Source organism: Carica papaya, chromosome 3 (genome assembly GCF_054855325.1).
Source record: "Carica papaya isolate Zhongbai chromosome 3, ASM5485532v1, whole genome shotgun sequence".
NCBI lineage: Eukaryota > Viridiplantae > Streptophyta > Magnoliopsida > Brassicales > Caricaceae > Carica > Carica papaya.
Genome location: NC_142311.1, coordinates 36007204 through 36029223, shown reverse-complemented (window position 1 = coordinate 36029223; position 22020 = coordinate 36007204). Strand labels below are relative to the sequence as shown.

At 38.8% G+C, this 22020-nt stretch overlaps 1 protein-coding gene across 1 annotated transcript; it reads right to left on the bottom strand.

Annotated features, from left to right (window-relative positions):
- Positions 1-6281: 6281 nt before the first annotated feature.
- On the bottom strand, positions 6282-8778 carry LOC110814796 (uncharacterized). The gene is made up of 6 exons (XM_022042372.2): positions 8619-8778; positions 8328-8531; positions 7499-7819; positions 6924-7085; positions 6621-6704; positions 6282-6496 (listed from the first exon to the last, which is right to left on the bottom strand). The coding sequence occupies exons 1-6, from the start codon at positions 8646-8648 to the stop codon at positions 6389-6391; spliced, it is 909 nt and encodes a 302-aa protein (XP_021898064.2). The 5' UTR covers positions 8649-8778; the 3' UTR covers positions 6282-6388.
- Positions 8779-22020: the final 13242 nt, after the last annotated feature.

The window sequence follows — 22020 nt, the reverse complement described above, 5'->3', positions numbered from 1 at the left end:
TACATTTAAAGTAACGTAGAACTCTTTCAGCAACATTCATGTGAGAGGTGATAGGAGCTTCCATAAAACGACTTATTAGTCCAACTGCAAAAAGAATATTAGGCATTGTAAATATCATGTATCTCAAACTTCCCATAAGACTTTTAAAGAGAGTGGGATCTACTTTTTTCCTATTATCAAACTTTGATAACTTGACTCCACATTCTATAGGTGTGTTTACAGGATTACAATTAAGCATTTTGAATTTTTCTAACACTTTTCTTGCATAGCCTTCTTGAGAAATAAAAATATAATCTTCTATTTGCTTCACCTCAAGGCCCAAATAATAAGACATGAGCTCAATATCAGTCATTTCTCAAGTAACATATTTTTTTTGAATTCTTCAAACAAATTTGGATTGTTAATATGAAGATGAGATCATCTACATATAGATACACAAATAAAATATTATCATTATGATGATACTTCATATAAAGAGCATATTTATGAAGGCAACGAACAAATCCATTATCTTCAAAATACTTGTTTATACAGCTATTCCATGCTCTTGGCGTTTGCTTTAGCCCATATAAAACTTTCTTCAATTTCAACACTTTATCTTCATGCCTTTCAACTACAATACACAATGGTTGTCCTACATAAACTTCTTCATTAAGATAGCCATTGAGAAATGCCGATTTTACATCAGGTTAAAAATTTTTCTACTTCATTTGAGCTGAAATAGTTAAGAGCAAACGAATAGTCTCCATGCGAGCAACTGGTGCAAAAACCTCATCATAATCAATCCCATGTTTTTGCTTGTATCCTTTAGTCACACAAGTCTTGTCTTGTACATTTTCACATTTTCATGAGAATATTTTTTAGCTTTATAGACCCATTTGACACCAATAGCTTTATATCATTTAGGAAGAGTGAATAGCTCCCATGTGTTGTTATTTTCTATGGATTTGATATCTTCCTCCATGGCTTGTCTCCATCTTGCATCTTTGATGGCTTCATTAAAATTCATTAGTTCACTGTCAAGAAAAAGACAAAACAAATCATTTATATCAAAATTAGTGATATTCTCAGTTTCATCATAAAGATCTTGAATGCTCTTCAACTTTTGTGACCTTTCACTTGAACTTTATTGAGAAATAGGTTATACGACATGAGTTGGAGAATGAGGTAAAGTTGACTCTTGCAAACGTACTGTGGTCTCTTGGTTTTTTTTCTTCAAAGTATGGAAAGAAATCATAAGCATTTTTTTTTTCTTCTCCCAATTCTAAGTCGTTTTTCATTAAATTCAATACTTACAATGATCTTGCCATTGCTTGGATTATACAATTTATAGTCTTTTGAGTTTGCATCATACCCAATGAAAATATGTTTGACACTTTGATCATCGAGTTTAGATCTCTCTTGTTGTAGAACATGAGCATATGCAATACTTTTAAAAACTCACAAATGGTTGATATTAGGTTTTATTCTGCTCCATGCTTCTTGGAGAGTCATGTCTTTCAAACTTGATGTTGGAGATCTATTAGATAAATATACTGCACAAGAAATTTCTTCAGCTCAAAATTCCTTGGGCATATTTTTTGCTTTTAACATACTTCTAGCCGTATTAAGAATAGTTCTATTCTTTCTTTCCGCAACTCCATTTTGTTGTGGTGTAAGGGCGACGAATTCCATTAGATTCACAGACATAATGGAATTCTTTAGAAGAGCTTTGAAAATTTTAAAAGTAATAAAAACATTTGATTTTTGCTTTAAAAAATATATCCAAGTCTTCCTTTTAAAATTATCAATAAATAGTAGAAAGTATTTATTTTTACCAAATAAAAGTGGATTGATTGACCCACATACATCGGCATGCACAAGTTGAAGTAGCTTGGTTACTCTTGTAGTAGCTTCTTTTAGGAAACTTCTTTTTGAATGTTTTTCAAGTAGACATGTTTCATATAATTGATTAGGATGGTTGATTAATGGCATTTCTTTCACTATTTTTTCTTCTCCCATCGCCTTGAGTGCACCAAAGTTCAAATAGCCAAATCTCATATGCCAACACCATGTTTCACATTCCACACTAGCTTCAAACATCTTGTTTCAATAGTTTTGAGATTCAAGATAAACATTCTATTCTTTAACATGTGCACCTTAGCAATTTGATCTCTAAACCAAAGACAATAATCTTTCATGTGAATTTTATATCCATTTTCAAGAAGTTGACCCAAACTCAAAATACTACTTCTTAACTTTAGCACATAGTAAACGTTAATGATAAGTATATGCCCACTATTTTTTGAAGAGATTAAAATTGTATCTTTTCCTTGAATTTGAACTTTTGAAGAGTCTCCAAAAGAAACATTACCATTAATCTTTTCATCAAACTCCATAAAATTTTTTTTATTGTCACACATGTGATTGCTCGCTACATTATCCAAGTACTATGAATTATGGGTGTCACTGTCTCCCTCTTTACATGCTAGCAATAAAGTTATTTCTTCCTCATCTTATTTATCATTGACAAAGTTGGCTTATTCCTCTTTCTCGTTTAAAGTGTTATGACATTTCCAAGCATAATGTCTATATTTGTGACAATTGTAACATTCAATATTTGATTTGTTAAAATTTGTATAGTTACTTCTTCCTCTCCCTCTTCCTCTTCCACGACATCTATTTGATGGTTGACTTTTGTCTTCATTATCGGCATCATCTTGAGTTTCATTTCTTTTAAATGCTTGATCACGACCCCGACCACGGCCACGACCACATCCTCTACCTCTTACTCGTCCTCTTTGCTTTCCACCATCATTCAAAGATGTCTTTGCTTTGAGAATTTGTTCTAAAAGCTCTTTTTGTCTTCTCTTTATTTTTTCTTCATGAGCTTGTAGAGATCCCTCTAATTGTTCAAATGCCAAAATGTATAGATCATTTAATTCTTCAATGGCACAAACCACATTGTCGAATTTTGGTGGTAACGATTGAAGAATTTTATGTACCACACGAACATCTTCCATCATCTCATCATTTCTCCTCATTTGGCTTACTATAGACTTTACCCTTGAGCAAAAATCTGAAACGGATTCAACATCCTTCGTTTGCAAAACTTCAAACTTGCTTCGTAAAGTTTGAAGTTGTACATTTTTCACATTGTCAACTCCTTGGAGGGAATTCTTTAAAATTTCCCGAGTTTGCTTTGTGTTGGTAGTGTCGGACACCTTTAGAAAGATAGATTCATCCAAACCTTGATGGATGAGTGCAAGAGCTTGTTGATCCTTCTTCTTTGTTTTTGCAAAAACATCCTTCTAATTTTGAGTTAAGGATCCTTTATCTTCGAGTAGAGTAAAGTATTTTTCTACAATATCCTACACATCTTGTAAGCAAAGATGTCTTTGCTTTGAAAACTTGTTTTAAAGGCTCTTCTTGTCTTCTTTTTATTTTTTCTTCATGAGCTTATAAAGATCCCTCTAATTGTTCAAATGTCAAAATGTCTAGATCATTTGATTCTTCAATGGCACAAACCACCTAGTCGAATTTTGGTGGCAACGATCGAAGAATTTTCTATACCACACGAACATCTTCCATCATCTCACCATATCTCCTCATTTGGCTTACTATAGACTTTATCCTTGAGCAAAAATTTGAAATGGATTCAATATCCTTCATTTGCAAAGCTTCAAACTCACCTCGTAAAGTTTAAAGTTGTACATTCTTCACCTTGTCAACTCCTTGGAGGGAATTCTTCAAAATTTCCCGAGCTTGCTTTGCGTTGGTAGCGTTGGCCAACTTTAGAAACATAGATTCATCTAAACCTTGATGGATGAGTGAAAGAGCTTATTGATCCTTATTCTTTGTTCTTGCAAAAACATCCTTCTCATTTTGAGTTAAGGATCCTCCACCTTTGGGTAGAGTAAAGCCTCTTTCTACAATATTTCACGCATCTTGTTAGCCAAGTATGACTTTCATATGAAGACACTAACTCTAATAGTTTTCTTTTATAAGATGAGGAAATTGGAAAGAAAATAGATTGTTGCTAGTCATTTCTAGAATTTTAACAAGAAACTAAGCTCTGATACCACTTTATTAGAGAAAGTAGGAAGAGATTAGAGAAACTAAAGAGAAAACTCAAGATTTTCTATTTTGATTATTTCAAAAAAACTTCAAGTACATGCCTATTTATAGGCACTATTACAACTAATAAAATTAATTATAACCACCAACAAATATAATAAATCGAATTTATGACTCACAACTTCAATCAAACCAAATGATATATAGAGACTCTAGTTTACGAAGTTCAACAATTAACAAACTAATTAATTATATTCTAATTTGTAAATTAATTTTTAATAAAAAACCTATTATCATGCATATACTGCCAGTCTCATATTCAATTTTCATATCAACGTGGTGTCAAGAAAAGGACTGTGTCGTTATATTACAAAAATGTGTCCACATGATTGCCAAACCTCAAACACATTTGTGAACCCAACTCTGCAACTGATACTTTTCAATTTATTCTTATCAACTAATGTTTTAGAAAGAAAAATCATTTACAACTTGAATTTACGGATGAGCTCACGAAGACTTATAATTGCAGGGGGTTGCTAAGTCCCCAACAGTTCCAAAGCTTCATGGCTCCTAGCGAGCCTGATTACTAGGTCTCGTTGATCCTTCAGTTGGATGTCGCATCCCGAACTGACAGTGAAGAGAAAATATCATCTTACTCACAGAAGTTTTTTTTCCATCATCTTGAACTAAGCAAATATCTTCCTTCTGGGTTGCCCAGTTTATTTCCCTTATTGGGCACATATCCCCTGCAGTTGGGCTCACTGCAGTGATGTCTTGATCCATGTAGTCGGGCCCCAGAGGTCCCCTGATTGGACAGTTCATTAACTCAGGCATCGAGGTCGTCGAGTGACTAACTGCTATTTTAAAATCCAAACCACTCTCCTTTAGCGCCCAAAATCCCGTCATGTTTGCCGCTATATTCGAGTAACCGTCAACTATCACATCACGTAACCATCGACTCACCTGTGGAAGATTCCGGCGAGGAGCAGCCCGAAGTGAGTCATCCCACTCTGCCCTTAGCGCCACCACAGGATGTTGTAAAAGTAATTTGCAGAAACTTTTCGAGTGACACAGTCGGCCACATAGGTAACAAAACACTATCAACCTCTCATATTGGAATAAAGCATACATTGTTTTGCCATTACAAATGTGTAGTTTCTTCTGCTGATATAACGATTTCATCACATCAACAGCTACTCGGATTCTCAGGACACCCTAAGCGTTTATGGTGGCATGACGGGTATCATACTCTAGAAGCCGCCCAGGAAATTGCCCAACTGTTTTGCCATATGTTCCGAGACACAGGCTGCCGGTAAAGAGTGAACCTAGACCCAAAAATGACATATATTGATAGGAACCATCATCGGATCCTCGTTTTCTCGGATTCTATGAGTGACTAAAAGATGGTTATTAAAAGTCCAAGGGCCTCCGTTGATAATCCTTTAAATATCCACCTTATGGAACAATAAAAAAAGAAGACGACCCACCCCCAAATCTATGATGCTGACACCACGAAGAGTTCTTCAGACATCCGCCAGTGTATTGCGCATAGGATCAAGTTTGACCATTGCCTATGTCAAAAAACACCCTACGAAACAAGAATCTTAGTGCTCTTGTCCAACGTGAATGACTTCAGAGAGGTCCCAACCACCCTCCTCTGTGTCCGTTATGGATAGCGACGGCATTCCCCCCACCGTGTCCATTGATAAGCAGATATGTTTGAATCAAGAGTTAGAGTATAAATCGTGCCAAGAAGGCAGAGATGAAGAAAAAAAAAATGTGCCAAGAAGATAGATTATGTTGGGTCCAATTTTTTTATAAACATATATATTAAGATTTAATAGATAAAAAATAATAAAGATTATATGTTATCTTATCTTACTCAGTATTTGAAAACTTATATTTTAAAGTATATTAATTTACTCGACATATATTAAATAACAAACACTCTTCATCTCGTCGTAAAGTAAATGGTGTTGAATTTTTTATTTTTATAAATTCTATTTGATTTAGTCATGCTTTTTAGATAGATTATTATTATATTCTGTATAATAATAATTTTATATTATTCTCTCTTTTATTTTTTATTTAACGAAGATAAAAGAATTTTGATAATAAAATATTTTATCTGAATGAAGTAAAATATATATATTTTTAATTTCATTTTCATTCCAGTAAATTCTCTCCTTTATTGCAAAAAAAAAAATTATTTATATTGAGTCAAATGAAAAATAAAATATTTCCAAATATTTTTGATACAATAAAAATTCAGATATAACATTAACACAATAATTATATGTTTAGTGGTTGAGAATTTTAATTATTGAAAAATCTAAACAAGAATACGACCTTCCATTATAACAACAGCTTTTCCCCGAAGAAGGACCCTTTGGCTGTCAGTATTTAAGTGAATGTTTAGTACACCGCTTCTTGATGAGGCCTATGCAATATCGCCAGTACAAGGATGATTAAGCATTTTTTATTATTACTATATTTATAAATATATATACATATCACTATAAAAATAATATCTGAGTAAATAAACGACAAGTTTAAAAACATACCGCATATGCTAAGAAATCAAATTTCTTCAGCTTCTGACTCCAATATGGTGTCAAAGAACAATGAGCACTTCCACAAACAGGATCCTGAATATAATAGATAAGTATATGAAAATCCAGTAATATTCACAATCTTTAATGATTATTTTCAAGTTTTCTAATAATTCTTACAACTTCAACTCTAACTCGGTATATGTAAAATTCTAATTTAAATTATAAATTAGATACAAGTCATTACAATTTTTTATACTTGGCAATGTAAAAATGATATTATCTAATAATTTTTACATCAAATTTTAGCATTACCTCTTTGATACCATATTTCGGGAAAAAGAATCGACTGCAAAAATCAAATTCAGAGTCTTGAGGAGCTTCAGCTGAGACAATTATTCCCCTCCCAGGACACTTCATTATTTCATCGAAGTTTGGTTCCAACTCAATAACAGACTTCCATGAAGGAAGTACAACCTACAGATGTACATATTATTTTTAAATTTTAATATCTAGTGATAATTAGAATGAGAAATATATATATAAGTCATTATAAATACAAAATTTATTATATAAGATTAACATCTCTTACTTTTTTCTATAAGATTAATAAATATTAAATTTTATCACGTACTATTAAAAATTTTTTAGAGTAAAATAATATAGTATAAATTTTAAATATTTTTTAATAATATAGAATAAATTTTGATACTTTAATCATTTTTCACACACAGGGTATCGCAAATAAGATCAAACTATGAGATATAAACATAACTTATTCTGATACTTTATATATAGGATAATAACTTGTAACCAAAATTTTCAAAAGCTTCAATGACTTTGTTAACAGTTGAACAATGATTAACAAAAACATATTATGTCAAACTTACCAATATAGTGCCCAACTTAGTTGTCTTCTTAATCTCGACTATGGAATTAGAAGCCACATTCAAGGCTCTAGCAATAGTTGAAACTTCACTAGAGATGAATTCAGTCGTTGGGAATATAGGAAAATCCAATTCAATTAAAAACGACAGCTTCTTGGCTTCACCATTCTGAGCTTGGGAGAAATTGATTGCTTTCCCATCTTGAACCTTTTTCGCTGTTAGAATTCCAGATAGAGTCTCAAATTCAATTGTGCTGGAATGGACCAAACCACCAGAGAAAAGAAAATGTGCAGATGCCAAGGTTGCATGCCCACAGATATCAACCTGTAAAAATATTTTTACATATATTTTTGTAAAGCTCATTTAAGTACTTAAATATTTATTATAATATAATATTTTAAAAAAATATATATTTATATTTTTAATTTATAACTTTTTATAACAAAAAAAAAATGTATCAACTATTTAACTAAAAAATTTACTATTATTTAAAAATATATAATTTAAATATAAACAAAATTAAGATAAAACTTTAAATAAATTACCTGATTATTAATTCCAAATTTCATCGAAATGAAATAACACAAATTTGTCAAAAGAAATTTTTTTAGTACAATTTAAATACAAAAATTAAATTTCTGATAAACTAAACCCATCTATTCCAGGTTTAATCAAACAACACAAGACAAGATCGCCGACAGACCAGAATAGGAAACTGGATCCCATGCTCTATGAAATTTCATGTTCATATATAGTCTATTTTTCAGTAACAAAAATGAGATCAACTGTATATTCATAAAAAGTTTCATTAACGAATTAACCTAGTAACAACCTCGGTGATAGGGGTGAACCATCTGAGACGGAACCTGGGATTTGAAGTGTCGGTGGATGAGTCAGCGGTTCGAGTTAGGTAACAGGTCATAGAGACATTGAACTCGGCAGCCAAGGATTGTAGCCACTCGTCGTCTTTATCTTCCTCTAACAAGCAAACCGCAGCAGGGTTCCCCTTGAAAGGTGAGTCGGTGAACGCGTCCACCTGGTCATGATTCAGGATCAAATCAACACCAACTTCGTTATAGCATATATACACATATATAACCGTTTATAGGATGAAGTTACTTACCACACAGTATTTGACATGTTTTCTATCCATTTTATGGAGGGAGAGAGGAGGGTTTGTAGGGATGAAGAAGGAGATAGATGGATGGATGGATGGACGGACTGAGAGAGGAAATAAGAAAAAATGGCCGACAGCATATCTTGTCTCTGTTGTTTCTCTTGGCAACTGCAGATGTAATTAATTATTATTATTATTTTAACAGACTTTGTAAATCCAAGTAAAATAAAATTTTATTTTATTATTTTTATTTTTATTTATTTGATTTTTATTTAATTTAATTTAATGAAAATAAAAATAATAATAATGATAAAATTGGGTAAAAATATTATTTGAATTTAATTGAAATTGATTTTGGGAAGAATGAGTAAAAATTTGGATTATGGGGGTATTTTTGAAAAGAAAATCGGAAACCGGGGGTCAAAACGCAATTTAAAAAAATTGTTCCACGTCAGCACCCACCTCAACAGCCACGTCAGCGGCCCGGTCAGCAGCCCTGGCCAACCAGGACTCGCCGCGTGGCAAGACAACGCTGACCAGGGAACGGGCCACGTGGGCGATCCGCGTGCGCGTGATCGGACGGCCCAGATCCGTTCCCGTGCGCACGGACGGCCCAGATTCAATCAAGCACAGACGACCCAAATTGCATCACGATGGACGGCCTAGATTTAATCCGAATTAAATCGCGATCGAACGGCTCAGATTTAATCTTGATTGACGGTTGAGATTAAAAGGCAAAGGGTATAAATAACCCCACCCACACCTGACCACAAAAATCCTAGCCGCCAGTGCCTCGCCAGAGAAGAAGAACCAGATGCCGGAGGAGCCGGCCGCCGCCACCCGCCGCTGCACCGGGGAAGTTTTCGACCGCCGATCGAGGTAAATTTTCTCTCCCTTGCTCGTTTTTTGATGCTGAGTCCTCCTATGGCCAAACCGGAGCCAAACCACCGACCAAACGGCCGAAAAACCCAGCCAAAACCCAGCGTCGCCGCCGCGCCCCTCCTCAGTTTTTGCCTCCGATGAGACCCTTCCCGGCCTCCGTTCGATGCAAATTTTATACCACAGTGATCACCGTTCTTTTCTCTACAGGTTGATCGGAGCCAAACATCAAAACACGACTCACGACGGAGGAGCCGCCGCACCCCAGAGCACCGCCGTCGGTAAGTCTCGGTTTTTCATGATTTTTTGGCCCACCGAGGGCCTTAGGGTTGTTTTATAACAGGAATCGATGCAAGTGTGGCCAAATTCGGCCGAAAACGACCAACCCGAGGCGAATCGCTGCCGTAAGCGGCGGCGCCATCGTCGGAGCACGGCGAAGCCGCTGTGCCGGAATTTCGATATTGGCCGGAAGGGGCCCTACGTCTGATTTGGGATTTTTTGGGTCACCTGCAGGTACCGGTAGTGATTTTCAGTTTTTCGAAAAAAATTTATGGAAATTAGGGACAGTCCGTAGGCGCACTGTAGAGTCGATTTCAGTCCCGAAATAAGTAAGGACCCTTCACCCTGTTTCCTATCACGGTATTAAAGCTAAATAAATAATTAAATTGTACTTTGTGACTTTATAGACGTATAATTGATTAAGGTTACCAATGGAGCCCGAGTCTGATACAGTATTGGTCTGTTATTGTTTGATATAATTTCCAGTATTAAATGCAGCATGATGTTTGATGTAATTATGTTATGGTCTCGTATGCATGAACTATGTTTCTTTTATTATGGTTTGTATTATGGTGAACCCGGTACTGTATTGTCTTATTTGGTGTCAATTACTGGTTTACATATTTTGTATGATTGGATGATTGAGATTAAGGAAAAAGGCAAAAAGGTTATGTGAATTGATAAGTGGATAATGTGAACAGCCTGACTAGATATCCTGGGAGATGGTGGACAGACTGAATCCGTAGGAAACCCTACCGGGAACGTGGTCTCTCATACCGGACGGGGTATGGATACCTTATGTGTTTTGGCGCCCATACCAGACGGGGTATGGGGACGGCCCGTTTCACCCTCATACCGGACGGGGTATTGAGGTTCATGGTTTTGGCGCCCATACCGGACGGGATATGGGGACGGCCCTGGAATCAGGTTGTAAATGTTAATGGTTCACGTGCAGAGGGGACCCCCTATGGATCCCCAGGGATACTAGTAGGCTGGTAAAAGAGGAAATCTGTTTCCTGATGATTGAAATGTAAAGGTGTGATATATGTTATGTTATAAAGTGTGGATGATTTCATGATATTATAAGGTTATTATTTTCATATGTTGTTTTCATGGATCTTGCCGAGATAAGTGGATAGTAAAGGATTTTATAATTGAATTTGTTATAAATTATGCTCCATTGGTCATTTTTGTTTTCTACCCATCTTTACTTCCGTGGCGGTGAGATAGTGTGATGTCTTTACTGGACTGGTGTAATTCATTCCTTATTTAACCATTTCAGATCAGGAAGACATTGTTCTCGAGCCCGTTCCGCGGGAAGACGGCGAATGGGACGCCTAAAGACTCCCTAGCTATATTTATAGTTCTTATCTCGAGTATCTCTTTTAGTTAGTTTGTTCTTTCATGTTTTGAGTACGTTTTGGTTATTGTGTAAGGGATGTTAATCAAAATTTTTATTACGCTTCCGCATTTGATATTTTTAATACATATATTTCATTTAAATTTCCGGAGCCGTTACAGACTTTGACTTCAAAAGCAATTAAGATTATTATATACTAAAATGAGCAGCGGGTAGATACAGTAAGCAGCATCTCTTCTACTTTTTCACTTCCACATAAATATTTTCTTTTGGCTAAAACTTATGCTCCCATGCTAAACTAAAATTAGATAAGAAAATATCATTCGATAAGCTCCTCTTGACTCCAAGTTTTTCACAACTTTTTTTAGTCTCTTGTTCTTCACTTTTCTTATATTTCTTTTTTTTTTTAATTTTTTTTTGCTTTTTTGTTGCTTAATTTATGTTCTTTGTATGAGATAATTTGTATTGAAATTTTAATATATAGAATGATTATTGTAACGCCCAATAATTTTAGCATTTTTATTATTATTTTTTATTAATTTTAATTTTTATGTATTTTATTTATTTAGTTTAATTTATAATTTTAAAAAAAAAATAATAATAATATTAATAAAAATAATAATAATTGTAAAATTGGGTAAAAATATTATTTGGATTTAATTGAAATTGATTTTGGAAAAAATGGGTGAAAATTAGGATTCTGGGGGTATTTTTGAAAAGAAAATCGGAAACCGGAGGTCAAAACGCAATTTGGAAAAATTGCGCTCCGTCAGCGCCACGTCAGCAGCCACGTCAGCGGCCCAGTCAGTAGCCCTGGCCAACCAGGACCTACCATGTGGCGAGACCACGTCGACCCGGGAACGGGCCACGTGGGCGATCCGCGTGCGCGCCATCGGACGGCCCAGATCAAGCGTGCGCACGGACGGCCCAGATGCAATCGCACGGACGGCCCAGATTTAATCAAAATGGACGGCTGTGATCACCATTCTTTTCTCTACAGGTTGATCGGACCCGAATCACCAAAACACGAACCTCGCCAGAGAGCCGCCGCACCCGAGAGCACTGCCGCCGATAAGTACCAAAATGACGGAGTCCCATAGTTCAAAGTTTGCCATGCATCCAGGAAGTACCAAAATGTACCAAACTATGCGACCTCGGTTCTGGTGGAATGGGATGAAGAGGGATACAGCTGACTTTGTATCTAAATGTTTGGTATGTCAGCAGGTCAAGGCAGAGCATCAGCACCCAGGTGGGTTACTTCAGCCCTTACCGATCACGAAATGGAAGTGGGAACATATCATCATGAACTTCGTATCGGGGCTACCCAAGGCGCGTTCAGGACACGATACCATTTGGGTAATCGTTGACCGACTTACCAAGTCTTTCTACTTCCTAGCCATCAGGATAACCGATTCATTGGACAAGTTGGCAAGGATGTATATCCGGGAGATAGTCAGATTGCATGAGGTTCCAGTAACAGTAGTGTCCGACAGGGATCCCAGGTTCACCTCTCGATTTTGGAGCAGCTTCCAGCAAGCTATGGGAACAAAGCTGTCTCTTAGTACTGCCTTCCACCCCCAGACTGATGGACAATCAGAGAGGACAATTCGTACACTTGAGGATATGCTCCGAGCTTGTGTCCTTGATTCCGGGGGCCATTGGGACGACCATCTACCCCTGATAGAGTTTGCCTACAACAACAGCTACCAATCAAGTATCGGCATGGCTCCATATGAGGCGCTATATGGGCGCCCGTGCAAGTCACCGATTTGTTGGGAGGAAGTGGGCGATAAAAGATTGTTCGGCCCGGAGTTGGTAGAGGAGACCACGTCCAAGATAGTTAAAATCAAGAAGAACATTCAGACAGCTCAGAGTAGACAGAAGAGTTATGCAGATATCCGGAGGAGAGACCTAGCGTTTGAGAAAGGCGACCGTGTGTTTCTTAAGGTCACTCCTTTCAAGGGAATTGGTAGGTTCGGCAGGAGGAGAAAATTAAACCCCTGATATAATAGACCCTTTGAAATCTTAGACAAGATTGGTACCGCTGCCTACAGACTAGCACTGCCTCCTGAGCTCTCCCAGGTTCACAACGTGTTTCACGTATCTATGCTACGTAAGTACAACCCGGACCCTTCTCATGTCTTGGCTCATGAACCGCTTCCACTCCAAGAGGACTTGTCTTATGAAGAAGTACCGGTCGGTATCACGGACCAAGAGAGCAGAATACTCCGCAACCGAGAAATATCATTTGTAAAGATCGTGTGGCAGAACCACACGCCCAGAGAGGCTACTTGGGAATTGGAATCAGAATTTAGAGCCAAGTATCCCCATTTGTTCGATCAAGAGTAAGAGGCAAATTTGGGGAACCAAATTTCTTTAAGGGGGGGAGAGTTGTAACGCCCAATAATTTTAGCATTTTTATTATTATTTTTTATTAATTTTAATTTTTATGTATTTTATTTATTTAGTTTAATTTATAATTTAAAAAATAATAATAATATTAATATTAATAAAAATAATAATAATTGTAAAATTGGGTAAAAATATTATTTGGATTTAATTAAAATTGATTTTGGAAAAAAGGGGTGAAAATTAGGATTCTGGGGGTATTTTTGAAAAGAAAATCAGAAACCGGAGGTCAAAACGCAATTTAAAAAAATTGCGCCCCGTCAGCGCCACGTCAGCGGCCTAGTCAGCAGCCCTGGCCAACCAGGACCTGCCACGTGGCGAGACCACGTCGACCCAGGAACAGGCCACGTGGGCGATCCGCGTGCGCGCAATCGGACGGCCCAGATGCGTCCCCGCGCGCACGGACGGCCCAGATCAAGCGTGCGCACGGACGGCCCAGATGCACGCGCACGGATGACCCAGATTAAATCAAGAACGGACGGCCCAAATTTAATCAAAATGGACGGCTGTGATCAAAAGGCAAAAAGGTATAAAAAAAACCCCCACACCTGACCACAAAAACCCTAGCCGACTGCCCTCGCCGGAGAAGACGAACCAAACGCCGGAGGAGCCGGCCGTCGCCACCCGCCGCCGCACCGGGGAGTTTTTCGACCGCCGATCGAGGTAAATTTCATACCCCCGGCTCGTTTTTCCACGCTGAGTTCCCCTGTGGCCAAATCGGAGCCAAAATTCCAGCCAAACGGCTGAAAAACACGACCGAAACCCAGCGGCGCCGCCGCAACCCTCCTCAATTTTTGCCTCCGATGAGGCCCTTCCCGACCTCCGTTTGATACAATTTTTATATCACCGTGATCACCATTCTTTTCTCTACAGGTTAATCGGAGCCGAATCACCAAAACACGAACCTCGCTGGAGAGCCGCCGCACCCGAGAGCACCGCCACCGGTAAGCTTCGATTTTTCGTAATTTTTTTGGTCCCCCGAGGGCCCTAGGGTTGTTTTATCGCAGGGACCGATGCAAGTGTGGCCGAATTCGGCCAGAAACGACCGAAAACAGCCAACCCGAGACGAATCGCCGCTGCAAGCGGCGGCACCGTCGCCGGAGCACGGCGGAGCCGCTGTGCCGGAATTGCAATATTTGCCAAAAGGGGCCCTGGGTCTAATCTGGGATTTTTTGGGACACGTGCAGGTACCAGTAGTGCGTTTCAGTTCCTCGGGAAAAATTCAGAGAAAATTAGGGACAGCCTGTAGGCGCACTGTAGAGCCGTATTCGGACCCCGAAACAAGTAAGGACCCCTCACCCTATTTCCTATCACGGTATTAAAGTTCAATAAATGATAAAATGGTATTTCATGAATCAATAGATGTGTGAAATTGTTTAAGATCGCTAATGGAGCCCGAGTCTGGTGTGTTTGTCGGTCAGCTGTTGTTTGGCCTATTTTACAGTTTTAAGTGCAGTATGAGGTCTGATGTTTTCATTTCATAGTTTCGTGTGCATATATCACTGTTTTATTGATTATGGGTTGAATGACTGAGAACCCGATGTTGTATGTTGTCTGGCTTGGCATGAATTATTGGTTGCTTGTTTGTGTGTGATTTGATGATGTTGACTGAGGAAAAGGGGAATGAAAGGTTATGTAAATTGATAATTGTATAATGTGGTCAGCCTGACTAGATATCCTGGGAGATGGTGGACGGACCAGGTCCGTAGGGAACCCTACCGGAATTGTGGTCTCTCATACCAGACGGGGTATGGAGACCTTATGTGTTTTGGCGCCCATACCGGACGGGGTATGGGGACGGGCCGTTTCACCTTCATACCGAACGGGGTATTGAGGTTTATAGTTTTGGCGCCCATACCGGACAGGGTATGGGACGGCCCTGGAATCTGATTACAAGTGTTAAAGGTTCACGAGTAGCAGGACCCCTATGGATCCCCATGGATACTAGTAGGCTGGTAAATAAGGAAAAATATGTTGTGTAATGATTGAGATACAAAAGGCGTGATAAGTATTATGTTATACAGTTCCTATAATTTCGTGATGATGATAATGTTATTGCTTTCGTATATTGTTTTATGAATTTCACCGAGGTAAGTGGATAGTAAAGGATTTTATTATTGATAAAAGAATTTGTTGTAAACTATGCTCCATTGGTCTTTTTGTGTTTTCTACCCACCTTTACCTCCGTGACGGTGAGATAGTGTGATGTCTTTACTGGGCTGGTGTAGCTCATTCCTTATTTAATCATTTCAGATCAGGAAAACATTGTTCCCGAGCCTGTTCCGCAGGAAGACGGTGAAGGGGACGCCTGAAGACTCCGTAGTCATATTTATAGCTTTTATTTTCAAGTTTCTCTTTTAGTTAGTTTGTTCTTTTATACTTTGAGTACGTTTTTGGTTTTAGTGTAAGAGATGTTTAATCAAAATTTTTATTCCGCTTCCGCATTTGACCTTTTTAATACACATATTTCATTTTAAAATTCCGGGGTCGTTACAATTATAATATTTTTTATTATATTTATACTTCACAATTCAAGTTTTCTCTTTAATTTAATAAAATAAAATAAATTCCACAAAAAATAAAGATGAAGATAATTATGAAGATCGGAGCAAGAAATAAAAATTCTATAAGAAATAAAATCTATACTCATCTTTACCCACCTTCTTTTCATCCATAATCATGGACAATTGCTTGAAGATATTTTTGGACTGAATTCATTAAATTTTTACTTTAATTCTTAATAGTTTAAATACTATGAATTTAACCTTCAACAAATTACAATAATCATTTTATATTGTTGTTAAAATTAATCAAAGTTGGTAAGTGTATGTTAAATTATTAAAAATTAATTAAATTACTATTTTATTCATTGAATTATTCACTTTATACAATTGGGTTTCAAATTTTTTTTTTACTATTATTTTATATTTACAATGTTATTTCAATTAATTACTTGTTATATAAGAAAAAGATTTTAATAGAGAATTAGGAAAATTATTTCTTTTCTTTTTCATATTTTTTACCTGTAAAGTTTTAAAAATATAATGATTAAAATTAACTTTAATACATTTAAGAATAATTGTTTCAATTAAGAAATGCATGTGATAATAATAAACATATTTCATAAAAAAAACCTCGAATAAATGTTTTTTAGAAATCTTATTTAATGTTAATGTAATAACTGGGGAAAAGAGAAAAAAAAAAGGAGAGAGGGAAGGGAAAACGACGTCGTTTTGCAGAGGGAAGAAAACGACGTCATTTTGCAGAGGGGAGAAAACGACGTCGTTTTGGAAAGGAAAAAACGGTGTCGTTTTGCAAGGAGGAAAACGACGCCGTTTTGAGAAAAAAAACTGGGGTGATTCAAGTAGGAGGCGGGGGAAGGCAGGAAGGAGGAAAGGACGGAAAAAGAGGGAAAAAGGGGAGCAGAGGAGAAGGGGAGTGGGAGAGAGAAAGAGGAGAGGAAGGAAGGTTCCAGAAGGAGAGAGGAAGGAAACGGAGCGGGGAGAAGAGGAAATCGCGGACGGTGAGAGCAGATTCGACCGCAAGGAAGAAAAATGGAAACGGGAGGTACGGTAATGAACTCTAAATTTGTGTGTTGATTTGAGTGTGAAATGGTTGGATGTGTAGCGTGTGTAGTAACGGGTTACGGAGGTAGTGACGTACGGAAGGGACGGGTGAGAATGTGTAGTGAGGCGGGGGAAAGAAAGTGGACCGAGGGAGGATCGCAGAGGAGAGAGGGAGAAGGTGGCGGTGCGGGTAAGGGAGAGAGATAGGAGCGCGGAATGAGTGGAGGCCATGAGAGAGAAAGGAGAGGTGCAAACAAAAGAGGTAACCGCGTGAGGATCGCGGGAGGAGAGAGTGAGAAGGTGACGGTACGGACGGGAAACGGTGTGGGGGTGAGTGAGGGGTGTGAGCGACGCAGAGGGAGATAGGGAGACGTTGTGGTGTGAGGACATAGTCGGAGGGAGAGATAGGTGGAGGCAGTGGGGGAAAAGCAGGGGAAGGGATGAGTCCGTGGAGTGAGTGAGGCGAGAAGGACAGTGTGAGGTGATGGTGTGGCGGGTAATTGTAGCCGAGGGAGAGATAGGGCAAGGCAGTGGAGGAACGCTGGTGGGAGGAAGAACCCGCGGGGTGAGTGAGGTGAGAAAGATGGTGTGACGCGACGTTGTGGCGGGAGATTGTAGCAGAGAGAGAGAGTTAGGGAGGGGCGGGGAGTGAAGGTTAGAGAAGGGAAAGATCCACCGGATGAGGGAGATCCACCGGGGGAGTGAGACGCTTTGGGAAGTGGAGTTGGTTAGTTGGAACCTTAGGGGAAGAGAGACGGAGTGAGTGGGGGCAATTAGGAGATGTCGCAGGTGTGCGTGCGTGGCCTGGTATAGGTCGAGAGGTGGTTAGTGGTCACCGATATCGGTGACGGAAAAGAAGGACCAGTGTATGTGTGAGTGGCCTGGTATAGGTCGTGAGATGGCTAACGGTCGTCGATGGTGGTGACGGGAGAGAATGATCAGAGTATGTGTGAGTGGCCTGGTATAGGTCGTGAGATGGCTAAAGGTCGCCGATGGTGGTGACGGGAGAGAATGATCAGAGTGTGTGTGAGTGGCCTGGTATAGGTCGAGAGATGGCTAACGGTCACCGATGATGGCGACCCAAGTGAATGAAAATGGTGTGTGTGTGTGTGTGTGAGTGGCCTGGTATAGGTCAGGGGATGGCTAACGGTCACCGAAGGTGGTGACGAGAGAGAATGATTGGAGTGTGCGTGTGTGGCCTGATATGGGGTCGATAGGTGACGGATGGTCGCCGCTGTTGGTAATGGAAATGAGTGAGATTTGTGTGCGTGTGTGGCCCACTAGGGGTCGATAAGTGGTTAATGGTTGCCAATCTTGGCGGTGAAGGGTATCCCTGGCACGCCTGGAGTGTCGTCGGGAACGGACGCCTAGGGTAGGTAGAATAGTAGGTGTAGGAGGGAAAGTGTTGAGTTCAGTAATGAACGATTGGTAGAGGCATAGGATTTATATTGTTGCATTTCACGCATGTATTTTGAGTTTTACTGTACTGAGTTAAAGGAATTCACTCTTTCCTTTTTACAGATGATGTAGGGACGGAGTCCGGATCGAGGCCATTGGATTCTGATCCTAGTGTGTAGAGTACAGGATGAGGAGTTTCGTTTTATTTTGTCTGAATGGAATATGTAGAATTGATGATAGCATAGATTTTGAGCATGGTTGTATGGTATGAGGTGTCTTGTACATGGTTGTAAGATTGTCTTGATCATTGAATGAGGGATTATGCTATTGTTTCCTTGTGCATGACCGTTTGGTTATGAAAGTTGGTTGTTTGTTAATTACGCCTAACAGAAAAACAAAAAAAAGAAAAAAAAAAAAACGGGGCATTACTGTAACGGCCCCGGAAATGTTAAAATGGAATGAGTATTTAAACACATAAAATGCGGAAGCGAGATCAAAATTTCAGTTAACATCCCTTACACGAAAACCAAAAACGTACTTAAAATATAAAGGATTAAACTAACTAAAAGAGAAACTCGAAAATAAAACTATGAGTATGACTACAGAGTCTCTAGGCCTCCCCTTCGTCGTCCTCCTGCGGAACGGGCTCGGGAACCATGTCTTCCTGATCTGAAATGGTTAAATAAGGAGTGAGCTACACTAGCCCAGTAAGAACATCACGATATCTCACCGTCACGGAGGTAAAGGTGGGTAGAAAAACACAAAAGACCAATGGAGCATGATTTACAACAAATCCTTTTATTTATGATAAAACCTTTACCATCCACTTACCTCGGTGGAATTCATGAAACAATATAAGAAAAACAATAACATTATCACAATCATGGAATAATATAAGCTGTAAAATATAGCACTTATCACGCCTTTTGTAATTCAATCATTATACAACATATCCTTTTCTTATTTACCAGCCTACTAGTATCCATGGGGGTCCATAGGGGTCCCGCTACCCGTTAACCTTTAACATTCATAATCAGTTTCCAGGGCCGTCCCCATACCCCGTCTGGTATGGGCGCCAATACCATAAACCTCAATACCCCGTCTGGTATGAGGGTGAAACGGGCCGTCCCCATACCCCGTCCGGTATGGGCGCCAAAACCATAAACCTCAATACCCCGTCCGGTATGAGGGTGAAACGGGCCGTCCCCATACCCATCCGGTATGGGCGCCAAAACACATAAGATCTCCATACCCCGTCCGGCATGTGAGACCACAATCCCGGTAGGGTTCCCTACGGACCCGGTCCGTCCACCATCTCCCAGGATATCTAGTCAGGCTGACCCCATCATACAATTATCAGTCTACACAATCTTTCATTTTCCTCTTCCTCAGTAAGCATTATCAATGCACATTTCAAAACAAGCAAATCGTAATTCATGCCGAACAGACAACATACGGTATCAGTTTTTTTTTTCAGTCATTCAACCCATAACCAATAAAAACGTAATATATGCACACGAAACTATAAAATAAACACATCAAACCTCATACTGCATTTAAAGCTGTAAAACAGGCCAAATAACAGTAAATCATCAATCATACTAGACTCGGGCTCCATTAGCAATCTTAAGCAATTTCACACATTCGTTAATTCAAGAAATACCGTTTTATCATTTTGAACTTTAATACCGTGATAGGAAATAGGGTGAGGGGTCCTTACTTATTTTCGGGATCCGAATACGATTCACAGTGCGCCTACAGGCCGTCCCTAATTTTCCCTGAATTTTTCCCGGGGAACTGAAACACACTAACGGTACCTGCACGTGTTCCAAAAAATCTCAAATTAGGCTCAGGGCCCCTTTTTGGCCAATATCGCAACTCCGGCACGGCGGCTCCGCCGTGCTCCGGCGATGGCGTCGCCGCAAGCGGCGGCGATTCGCCTCGGGTTGGCTGTTTTCGACCGTTTCCGGCCGAATTCGGCCACACTCGCATTGGTCCCTGCAAGAAAACAACCCTAGGGCCCTCGGGGGGCCAAAAAATCACGAAGAAGCGGAGCTTACCGGCGGCGGCGCTCTCGGGTGCGGCGGCTCTCCGGCGAGGTTCGGGGTTTGGTGATTCGGCTCCGGTCAACCTGTAGAGAAAAGAATGGTGATCACGGTGATATAAAAATTGCATCAAACGGAGGCCGGGAAGGGCCTCGTCGGAGGCAAAAACCGAGAGGGGGCGCGGCGGCGCCGCTGGTCTTCGGCCGCGTATTCCGGCCGTTTGGCCGGGATTTTGGCTTCGATTTGGCCACAGGAGGAATCAGCGTGGAAAAACGAGTCGGGGGTATGAAATTTACCTCGATCGGCGGTCGAAAATTTCCCCGGCGCGGCGGCGGGTGGCGGCGGCCGGCTTCTGGTTTGTCTTCTCCGGCGAGCGGCAGGCGGCTAGGGTTTGTGGTCTGGTGTGGGGGTTCTATTTATAACCCCTTGCCTTTTGATCTCAGCCGTTCATTTTGTTTTAATCTGGGCCGTTCGTTTTTGATTGAATCTGGGCCGTCCGTGCGATTGCATCTGGGCCGTCCGATCGCGCGATTGATCTGGGCCGTCCGATCGCACCCACGCGGATCGCCAACGTGGCCCCTTTTTGGAGCGACGTGGTCTTGCCACGTGGCAGGCCCCGGTTGGCCGGGACTGCTGACCGGGCCTGCTGACGTGGCTGCCGACGTGGCTTTTTTTTTTTTTTTCCTTCTCCTTCTCGATCCGGGCGCTACAGTTACAGTTAAATATATAATTCATTTCTAAAAATTTATAAAATTTTATAGGCTTATAACACCTTATTAGGAAAAAACAAAAATCGTAGTTGTTGTTTTTTAGTATTTTTTTAATATATAATTAAGAAAGTGGATGTTTAATATGAAATTATGTTATGTTTTTTAATATTTAATTTAAGTTAGATTTGTAATTTGAGTGATTTAACATGTGTTGTATTTTCAGTATTTTTATATTTATGCGACTATGCATTTTTTTTTTAAATATTGATCGGGTACGTATTAATAAAAAAATAATTGAAATAAATAAGTTTATTAAATATAGTAAGTATTTAATTATTTAAAAATTATAAAAACTAAAAATTGTTCTCAATAAAATTTATTTATTTACTTTATTTATGTAATAAAAATGATAATAATAAATGTTATGTAATAGATAATTTTTTAAATTTTTTTCAATTTATAATCATAAATAAAAAAATTCATTTTAAATTAATTTTTTTATATTAATTATAAAAAATTTAAATTTTTATTTTTTATAGAAAATTTACTTTTTTTAATATTTTAAGAAAAAAATTTATTAAAAATTACAGTTTAAATAATTTTGTAAGTTAAATAACTGAATTACAAGTTAAATAAGTTTTTTTAATTGTTTTTATTACTATTAAATACAATAAGATATTGACAAATTACTAATTTAACTGAATATACAATCATATCATCCTATCAATCAAAACAAAATATTTGTCATTTTCATACATACAC